This window comes from Oncorhynchus tshawytscha, unplaced genomic scaffold (genome assembly GCF_018296145.1).
Source record: "Oncorhynchus tshawytscha isolate Ot180627B unplaced genomic scaffold, Otsh_v2.0 Un_contig_11876_pilon_pilon, whole genome shotgun sequence".
NCBI lineage: Eukaryota > Metazoa > Chordata > Actinopteri > Salmoniformes > Salmonidae > Oncorhynchus > Oncorhynchus tshawytscha.
Window position 1 is genome coordinate 25702 of NW_024608113.1, and position 10492 is coordinate 36193.

A 10492-nucleotide genomic window follows, 5' to 3' on the forward strand; every position below is an offset into this window, starting at 1 on the left:
TTAATAATGGTGAGTTGGAGGGTAGACAGTGTTAATAATGGTGAGTTGGAGGGTAGACAGGGTTAATAATGGTGAGTTGGAGGGTAGACAGGGTTAATAATGGTGAGTTGGAGGGTAGACAGGGTTAATAATGGTGAGTTGGAGGGTGGACAGGGTTAATAATGGTGAGTTGGAGGGTGGACAGGGTTAATAATGGTGAGTTGGAGGGTAGACAGGGTTAATAATGGTGAGTTGGAGGGTAGACAGGGTTAATAATGGTGAGTTGGAGGGTAGACAGGGTTAATAATGGTGAGTTGGATGGTGGACAGGGTTAATAATGGTGAGTTGGATGGTGGACAGGGTTAATAATGGTGAGTTGGATGGTGGACAGGGTTAATAATGGTGAGTTGGATGGTGGACAGGGTTAATGGTGAGATGGATGGTGGACAGGGTTAATAATGGTGAGATGGAGGGTGGACAGCGTTAATAATGGTGAGATGGATGGTGGACAGGGTTAATAATGGTGAGATGGATGGTGGACAGGGTTAATAATGGTGAGTTGGAGGGTGGACAGGGTTAATAATGGTGAGTTGGAGGGTGGACAGGGTTAATAATGGTGAGTTGGAGGGTGGACAGGGTTAATAATGGTGAGTTGGAGGGTAGACAGGGTTAATAATGGTGAGTTGGAGGGTAGACAGGGTTAATAATGGTGAGTTGGAGGGTAGACAGGGTTAATAATGGTGAGTTGGAGGGTAGACAGGGTTAATAATGGTGAGTTGGAGGGTAGACAGGGATGGTGAGTTGGAGGGTGGACAGGGTTAATAATGGTGAGTTGGATGGTGGACAGGGTTAATAATGGTGAGTTGGATGGTGGACAGGGTTAATAATGGTGAGTTGGATGGTGGACAGGGTTAATAATGGTGAGTTGGAGGGTAGACAGGGTTAATAATGGGAGTTTGACCATGGTGGACAGGGATGGTGAGTTGGATGGTGGACAGGGTTAATAATGGTGAGTTGGATGGTGGACAGGGTTAATAATGGTGAGTTGGATGGTGGACAGGGTTTAATGGTGAGTTGGTTAATGGTGAGATGGATGGTGGACAGGGTTAATAATGGTGAGATGGAGGGTGGACAGGATGGTGAGATTGACCATGGTGATGGTGAGTTGGATGGTGGACAGGGTTGACCATGGTGGATGGTGGAGGGTTGGATGGTGGACAGGGTTGACCATGGTGAGTTGGAGGGTAGACAGGGATGGTGAGTTGGAGGGGACAGGGTTAATAATGGTGGTTGGAGGGTGGACAGGGTTAATAATGGTGAGTTGGATGGTGGACAGGGTTAATAATGGTGAGTTGGATGGTGGACAGGGTTAATGGTGAGATGGATGGTGGACAGGGTTAATAATGGTGAGATGGAGGGTGGACAGCATGGTGAGTTGGATGGTGGATGGTGAGTTGGATGGTAGACAGGGTTGATAATGGTGAGTTGGAGGGTAGACAGACCATGTGATGGTTGGATGGTAGACAGGGTTGACCATGGTGATGGTGAGTTGGATAGACAGGGTGACCATGGTGATGGTGGATGGTGGGGTTGATCCATGGTGAGTTGGATGGTGGACAGGGTTGACCATGGTGAGTTGGATGGTGGACAGGGTTGACCATGGTGAGTTGGATGGTGGACAGGGTTGACCATGGTGAGTTGGATGGTGGACAGGGGTTGACCATGGTGAGTTGGATGGTGGACAGGGTTGACCATGGTGAGTTGGATGGTGGACAGGTTGACCATGGTGAGTTGGATGGTGGACAGGGTTGACCATGGTGAGTTGGATGGTGGACAGGGTTGACATGGTGAGTTGGATGGTGGACAGGGTTGACCATGGTGAGTTGGATGGTGGACAGGGTTGACCATGGTGAGTTGGATGGTGGACAGGGTTGACCATGGTGAGTTGGATGGTGGACAGGGTTGACCATGGTGAGTTGGATGGTGGACAGGGTTGACCATGGTGAGTTGGATGGTGGACAGGGTTGACCATGGTGAGTTGGATGGTGGACAGGGTTGACCATGGTGAGTTGGATGGTGGACAGGGTTGACCATGGTGAGTTGGATGGTGGACAGGGTTGATCATGGTGAGTTGGATGGTGGACAGGGTTGAACATTTTCAAAACGGACCCTTGCCTTATCCCTAAGGACAGACTTGCCTGAAACTTGCAGAGAGAGGGGGAGGAGCTGCCTCCCTGCTTTCTCTGAGCTGACCAATCCACTGTTAACATGTCATGAATCATTTTAATGACCAGTATACGCCCACACCATTCAAACAGACTTTTTCACTCATATTTGGGCGGCAGAGTAGCCTAGTGGTTAGAGTGTTGGACTAGTAGCAGGAAGGTTGCAAGTTCAAACCCCCGAGCTGACAAGGTACAAATCTGTCGTTCTGCCCCTGAACAGGCAGTTAACCCCTAGGCTGTCATTGAAAATAAGAATTTGTTCTTAACTGACTTGCCTAGTTAAATAAATTAAAAATATTGTAATTAAATGGACAGTTATTTAAAGTTCCCTTGTTACACCAAGCATGGCCACATTAAGAAAGCTCACCCTGCACGGCTTCTCTCCGACAGTCTACCATTAACTGGTTTCAGCTATAAAAAATAAAAGAAATGGAAAGGTTACCCACCAGTGTGGTGTTTCCTCTTGTGTCCAGCCAGGGTTCCTGACTGACTGAACCTCTTCCCACACTGATCACAGCCAAAAGGCTTCTCTCCAGTGTGTGTTCTCTTGTGTCCAGCCAGGCTTCCTGACTGAGCGAACCTCTTCCCACACTGATCACAGCCAAAAGGCTTCTCTCCAGTGTGTGTTCGCAGGTGCACTTTTAAATCCCCTGAAGAAGTACAACTCAGCCCACAGTCTGAGCAGTGGTAAGGCTTTTCGCCAGTGTGTATTCGCTGGTGTAAAACCAACTGCCCAGACTGATTAAATCTTTTCCCACAGTCAGAGCAGTGGAATGGTTTTTCTCCTGTGTGTGTTCTCCGGTGTATTTTAAGTCCACCTGAAGTGGTTAAGCCCATTCCGCAGTCAGAGCAGTGGTAAGGCTTCTCTCCTGTGTGTGTTCTCCGGTGTGACTTTAAACTGCCTGACCCAGCAAAGCTTTTCCCACAGTCGGCACAATGGTAAGGTTTCTCTCCTGTGTGTGTTCTCTGGTGCACTTTTAAATGGTCTAACTTGCCAAAGCTTGTCCCACAGTCGGTACAACGGTAAGGCTTCTCTCCTGTGTGGGTTCGAAGGTGTGAAGCCAGACTTCCTGATGTAACAAAACTTTTGCCACATACATCACAGTTATAAGGCTTCTCTCCTGTGTGTACTCTCTGATGTACCTTAAGGTGACTTGAATTAATAAAGCTTATTCCACAGTCTGAGCAGTGGTATGGTTTCTCTCCAGTGTGTGTTCTCTGGTGTACAGTCAAGTGTGCTGACTGAGCAAATCTCTTCCCACACTGATCACAGCTAAAAGGCTTCTCACCTGTGTGTGTTCGCTGGTGCACTGTCAGTCCGTCTAATCTAGCAAAACTTTTACTACAGCTGAAGCAGTAGTAAGGTTTCACACCTGTGTGTGTTCGCTGGTGCAGCTCTAAACCCCTTGATGTTGAAAAGTTACTTCCACAATCTGAACAGTGGTGAAGCTTCTGGCCCAGGTGTCTGCGCTGGTGTGTTTTCAGGTTGCTTGCCTGAGTAAAACTCTTCCCGCAGTCCAAACAGTGGTAAGGTTTCTCTCCAGTGTGTATTCTATGGTGTAGTATCAGGTCATTTGAGCTAGTAAATCTCTTCCCACATTGATCACAGCTGTAAGGTTTCTCTCCTGTGTGTATGCGCTGGTGCTTTATCAGATTTCTTGAATGAGCAAAACTCTTCCCACAGTCAGAGCAGTGGTAAGGCTTCTCTCCGGTGTGTGTTCTCTGGTGCACTTTATTACCATGTGATGTTGAAAAGCTCTTCTCACAGACAGAGCAGTGGTAAGGCTTCTCTTGTGTGTGTCCCCGCAGATGAATTTTCAGGTTGCCTAATTGAACAAAACTCTTCCCACAGTCTGTGCAGTGAAACGGTTTCTCTCCAGTATGAATTCTCTGGTGTGTTTTAAGTTTTGACGAAGAGGTGAAACTCTTTCCACAGTCAGAGCAGCGGTGAGGTTTCTTCCCTGCCACTCTCTGCTGGTGTTTGAGGTGTTCTGATCTGGAGAGACTGTTCTCTGCCTCGTCAGCATCATGTTCGTTAGCCTCCCCAGATATGACTCTTCTACTGAGAGAGCGACGGTTATGGCTGTCCCCTGTTAAACAACGACAGACCGTTAATATTGAATGGTAATTAAGAACATCTAGGGAGTGTCCCAAAATAAATGTATGTAAGAACATAAACCCACTCAGCCCTGTTGTTTTCCTGCAGTCCACCAACAGCACAGACAACCTCTTCATACCCTGCAGTAAGGCACTACCGGGAGAGGCACGACCTGGGGCCCCCGGGAGGGTGAAGGGGGAGGAGGGTCGGAGGGAGAGGGAGGAGGGGGGTGGGATAGGTGTTTCCTGTAAATCCGAAAAAGAGGGTAGTGAAGTTCTCATGTTAGAACACTGAAGGGTAAAACACAATGATGATCTAATCTGAGATCTGATCTCATGTTAGAACACAATGATGATCTAATCTGAGACCTGATCTCATGTTAGAACACAATGATGATCTAATCTTAGATCTGATCTCATGTTACAACACTGAAGGGTAAAACACAATGATAATCTAATCTGAGACCTGACTGATCTTCGCTCAGTCTAGATTGTATTACAACACTGAAGGCGCCATGATATTAATACAATAATACATTTATTGCATAAATACTTTCCTCATATAAGTGCTTTATAATGCTTGATTAGTACAAACACATCTTGTTACAGATACATGGCTTTTGGTGCCTAGATTAAGTTTTGGTGCCTAGATTAAAAAGGTACACATTTTCGTTTTACATGTCTAGGTGATTAACTCCATGTTGACCCAGTCTGTAAACTCCCATGGATTCTGTTTTACATGTCTAGGTGATTAACTCCATGTTGACCCAGTCTGTAAACTCCCATGGATTCTGTTTTACATGTCTAGGTGATTAACTCCATGTTGACCCAGTCTGTAAACTCCCATGGATTCTGTTTTACATGTCTAGGTGATTAACTCCATGTTGACCCAGTCTGTAAACTCCCATGGATTCTGTTTTACATGTCTAGGTGATTAACTCCATGTTGATCCAGTCTGTACACTCCCATGGATTCTGCTTACGTTCTGTTTTCTGGTGTTGTTTCCCCCCTAGGTCAGGGATACCAGATACCCTTGGTCAGGGATACCAGAGACCCTAGGTCAGGGATACCAGAGACCCCAGACCCTCGTGTTGTTCCCCCTAGGTCAGGGATACCAGAGACCCCAGACCTCGTGTTGTTCCCCCTAGGTCAGGGATACCAGAGACCCCAGACCCTCGTGTTGTTCCCCCTAGGTCAGGGATACCAGAGACCCCAGACCCTCGTGTTGTTCCCCCTAGGTCAGGGATACCAGAGACCCCAGACCCTCGTGTTGTTCCCCCTAGGTCAGGGATACCAGAGACCCCAGACCCTCGTGTTGTTCCCCCTAGGTCAGGGATACCAGAGACCCCAGACCCTCGTGTTGTTCCCCCTAGGTCAGGGATACCAGAGACCCCAGACCTCGTGTTGTCCCCCTAGGTCAGGGATACCAGAGACCCTTGGTCAGGGATACCAGAGACCCCAGACCTTGTGTTGTCCCCCTAGGTCAGGGATACCAGAGACCCCAGACCTCATGTTGTTCCCCCCTAGGTCAGGGATACCAGAGACCCCAGACCCTCGTGTTGTTCCCCCTAGGTCAGGGATACCAGAGACCCCAGACCCTCGTGTTGTTCCCCCTAGGTCAGGGATACCAGAGACCCCAGACCCTCGTGTTGTTCCCCCTAGGTCAGGGATACCAGAGACCCCAGACCTCATGTTGTTCCCCCTAGGTCAGGGATACCAGAGACCCCAGACCTCGTGTTGTTCCCCCTAGGTCAGGGATACCAGAGACCCCAGACCCTCGTGTTGTTCCCCCTAGGTCAGGGATACCAGAGACCCCAGACCCGTGTTGTTCCCCCTAGGTCAGGGATACCAGAGACCCCAGACCCTCGTGTTGTTCCCCCTAGGTCAGGGATACCAGAGACCCCAGACCCTCGTGTTGTTCCCCCTAGGTCAGGGATACCAGAGACCCCAGACCCTCGTGTTGTTCCCCCTAGGTCAGGGATACCAGAGACCCCAGACCTCGTGTTGTCCCCCTAGGTCAGGGATACCAGAGAGACCCCAGGTCAGGGACCAGAGACCCCAGACCTCGTGTTGTTCCCCCCCTAGGTCAGGGATACCAGAGACCCCAGACCCCGTCAGGGTTGTTCCCCCTTGGTCAGGGATACCAGAGACCCCAGACCTCGTGTTGTTTCCCCCCTTGGTCAGGGATACCAGAGACCCCAGACCTCGTGTTGTTCCTCCCCTCTAGGTCAGGGATACCAGAGACCCCAGACCCTCGTGTTGTTCCCCCTAGGTCAGGGATACCAGAGACCCCAGACCTCGTGTTGTTCCCCCTAGGTCAGGGATACCAGAGACCCCAGACCCTCGTGTTGTCCCCCTAGGTCAGGGATACCAGAGACCCCAGACCTCGTGTTGTTCCCCCTAGGTCAGGGATACCAGAGACCCCAGACCCTCGTGTTGTTCCCCCTAGGTCAGGGATACCAGAGACCCCAGACCCTCGTGTTGTTCCCCCTAGGTCAGGGATACCAGAGACCCCAGACCCTCGTGTTGTTCCCCCCTAGGTCAGGGATACCAGAGACCCCAGACCCTCGTGTTGTTCCCCCTAGGTCAGGGATACCAGAGACCCCAGACCCTCGTGTTGTTCCCCCTAGGTCAGGGATACCAGAGACCCCAGACCTCGTGTTGTCCCCCTAGGTCAGGGATACCAGAGACCCTTGGTCAGGGATACCAGAGACCCCAGACCTCGTGTTGTTCCCCCTAGGTCAGGGATACCAGAGACCCCAGACCTCGTGTTGTTCCCCCCCCTAGGTCAGGGATACCAGAGACCCCAGACCTCGTGTTGTTCCCCCTTGGTCAGGGATACCAGAGACCCCAGACCTCGTGTTGTTCCCCCTTGGTCAGGGATACCAGAGACCCCAGACCTCGTGTTGTTCCCCCTAGGTCAGGGATACCAGAGACCCCAGACCCTCGTGTGTTGTTCCCCCTAGGTCAGGGATACCAGAGACCCCAGACCCTCGTGTTGTTCCCCCCTAGGTCAGGGATACCAGAGACCCCAGACCCTCGTGTTGTCCCCCTAGGTCAGGGATACCAGAGACCCCAGACCTCATGTTGTTCCCCCTAGGTCAGGGATACCAGAGACCCCAGACCCTCGTGTTGTTCCCCCTAGGTCAGGGATACCAGAGACCCCAGACCCTCGTGTTGTTCCCCCTAGGTCAGGGATACCAGAGACCCCAGACCCTCGTGTTGTTTCCCCCTAGGTCAGGGATACCAGAGACCCCAGACCCTCGTGTTGTTCCCCCTAGGTCAGGGATACCAGAGACCCCAGACCCTCGTGTTGTTCCCCCTAGGTCAGGGATACCAGAGACCCCAGACCTCGTGTTGTCCCCCTAGGTCAGGGATACCAGAGACCCTTGGTCAGGGATACCAGAGACCCCAGACCTCGTGTTGTTCCCCCTAGGTCAGGGATACCAGAGACCCCAGACCTCGTGTTGTTCCCCCTTGGTCAGGGATACCAGAGACCCCAGACCTCGTGTTGTTCCCCCTTGGTCAGGGATACCAGAGACCCCAGACCTCGTGTTGTTCCTCCCCCTTGGTCAGGGATACCAGAGACCCCAGACCTCGTGTTGTTCCCCCTAGGTCAGGGATACCAGAGACCCCAGACCTCGTGTTGTTCCCCCTAGGTCAGGGATACCAGAGACCCCAGACCCTCGTGTTGTTCCCCCTAGGTCAGGGATACCAGAGACCCCAGACCCTCGTGTTGTTTCCCCCTAGGTCAGGGATACCAGAGACCCCAGACCCTCGTGTTGTTCCCCCTAGGTCAGGGATACCAGAGACCCCAGACCCTCGTGTTGTTCCCCCTAGGTCAGGGATACCAGAGACCCCAGACCTCGTGTTGTTCCCCCTAGGTCAGGGATACCAGAGACCCCAGACCTCGTGTTGTCCCCCTAGGTCAGGGATACCAGAGACCCTTGGTCAGGGATACCAGAGACCCCAGACCTCGTGTTGTCCCCCTAGGTCAGGGATACCAGAGACCCCAGACCTCATGTTGTTCCCCCCCTCTAGGTCAGGGATACCAGAGACCCCAGACCCTCGTGTTGTTCCCCCTAGGTCAGGGATACCAGAGACCCCAGACCTCGTGTTGTTCCCCCTAGGTCAGGGATACCAGAGACCCCAGACCTCGTGTTGTCCCCCTAGGTCAGGGATACCAGAGACCCCAGACCTCATGTTGTTCCCCCTCTAGGTCAGGGATACCAGAGACCCCAGACCCTCGTGTTGATCCCCCTAGATCAGGGATACCAGAGACCCCAGACCCTCGTGTTGTTCCCCCTAGGTCAGGGATACCAGAGACCCCAGACCCTCGTGTTGTTCCCCCCTAGGTCAGGGATACCAGAGACCCCAGACCCTCGTGTTGTTCCCCCTAGGTCAGGGATACCAGAGACCCCAGACCTCGTGTTGTTCCCCCTAGGTCAGGGATACCAGAGACCCCAGACCTCGTGTTGTCCCCCTAGGTCAGGGATACCAGAGACCCCAGACCTCGTGTTGTTCCCCTAGGTCAGGGATACCAGAGACCCCAGACCTCGTGTTGTTCCCCCTTGGTCAGGGATACCAGAGACCCCAGACCTCGTGTTGTTCCCCCCTTGGTCAGGGATACCAGAGACCCCAGACCTCGTGTTGTTCCCCCTTGGTCAGGGATACCAGAGACCCCAGACCTCGTGTTGTTCCTCCCCCCCTAGGTCAGGGATACCAGAGACCCCAGACCTCATGTTGTTCCCCCTAGGTCAGGGATACCAGAGACCCCAGACCCTCGTGTTGTTCCCCCCTAGGTCAGGGATACCAGAGACCCCAGACCCTCGTTGTGTTCCCCCTAGGTCAGGGATACCAGAGACCCCAGACCTCGTGTTGTTCCCCCTAGGTCAGGGATACCAGAGACCCCAGACCCTCGTGTTGTTCCCCCTAGGTCAGGGATACCAGAGACCCCAGACCTCGTGTTGTTCCCCCCTAGGTCAGGGATACCAGAGACCCCAGACCTCGTGTTGTTCCCCCTAGGTCAGGGATACCAGAGACCCCAGACCTCGTGTTGTCCCCCTAGGTCAGGGATACCAGAGACCCTTGGTCAGGGATACCAGAGACCCCAGACCTCGTGTTGTTCCCCCTAGGTCAGGGATACCAGAGACCCCAGACCTCGTGTTGTTCCCCCCTTGGTCAGGGATACCAGAGACCCCAGACCTCGTGTTGTCCCCCTTGGTCAGGGATACCAGAGACCCCAGACCTCGTGTTGTTCCTCCCCCTTGGTCAGGGATACCAGAGACCCCAGACCTCGTGTTGTTCCCCCTAGGTCAGGGATACCAGAGACCCCAGACCTCGTGTTGTTCCCCCTAGGTCAGGGATACCCCAGACCTCGTGTTGTTCCCCTAGGTCAGGGATACCAGTGACCCCAGACCTCGTGTTGTTCCCCTAGGTCAGGGATACCAGAGACCCTAGGTCAGGGATACCAGAGATCCCAGACCTCGTGTTGTTCCCCTAGGTCAGGGATACCAGAGACCCCAGACCTCGTGTTGTTCCCCTAGGTCAGGGATACCAGAGACCCCAGACCTCGTGTTGTTCCCCTCTAGGTCAGGGATACCAGAGACCCCAGACCTCGCTCTGTTCCCCCTAGGTCAGGGATACCAGAGACCCCAGACCTCGTGTTGTTCCCCCTAGGTCAGGGATACCAGAGACCCCAGACCTCGTGTTGTTCCCCCTAGGTCAGGGATACCAGAGACCCCAGACCTCGTGTTGTTCCCCTAGGTCAGGGATACCAGAGACCCTAGGTCAGGGATACCAGAGACCCCAGACCTCGTGTTGTTCCCCTAGGTCAGGGATACCAGAGACCCCAGACCTCGTGTTGTTCCCCCTAGGTCAGGGATACCAGAGACCCTAGGTCAGGGATACCAGAGACCCCAGACCCTCGTGTTGTTCCCCTAGGTCAGGGATACCAGAGACCCCAGACCTCGTGTTGTTCCCCCTAGGTCAGGGATACCAGAGACCCCAGACCTCGTGTTGTTCCCCCTAGGTCAGGGATACCAGAGACCCCAGACCCTCGTGTTGTTCCCCTAGGTCAGGGATACCAGAGACCCCAGACCTCGTGTTGTTTCCCCCTAGGTCAGGGATACCAGAGACCCCAGACCTCGTGTTGTTCCCCCTAGGTCAGGGATACCAGAGACCCCAGACTT

General features: G+C 52.9%; 1 protein-coding gene across 1 annotated transcript; it reads right to left on the reverse strand.

Moving 5' to 3' along the window:
* Window positions 1-2022: 2022 nt before the first annotated feature.
* LOC112230423 (gastrula zinc finger protein XlCGF57.1-like) lies at window positions 2023-4598 on the reverse strand. Its single transcript, XM_024396730.2, has 2 exons — window positions 4388-4598; window positions 2023-4294 (listed from the first exon to the last, which is right to left on the reverse strand). The coding sequence occupies exons 1-2, from the start codon at window positions 4581-4583 to the stop codon at window positions 2643-2645; spliced, it is 1848 nt and encodes a 615-aa protein (XP_024252498.1). The 5' UTR covers window positions 4584-4598; the 3' UTR covers window positions 2023-2642.
* Window positions 4599-10492: the final 5894 nt, after the last annotated feature.

What these genes read in the sequence shown, in the direction of transcription:
- LOC112230423 (XM_024396730.2), bottom strand. Translation starts at nt 4,583, where the DNA reads ATGAGAACTTCACTACCCTCTTTTTCGGATTTACAGGAAACACCTATC. An exon ending in CAGGAAAACAACAGGGCTGA is followed by an intron (nt 4,295 to 4,387) that starts GTGGGTTTATGT and finishes GTTGTTTAACAG; the next exon opens with GGGACAGCCATAACCGTCGC.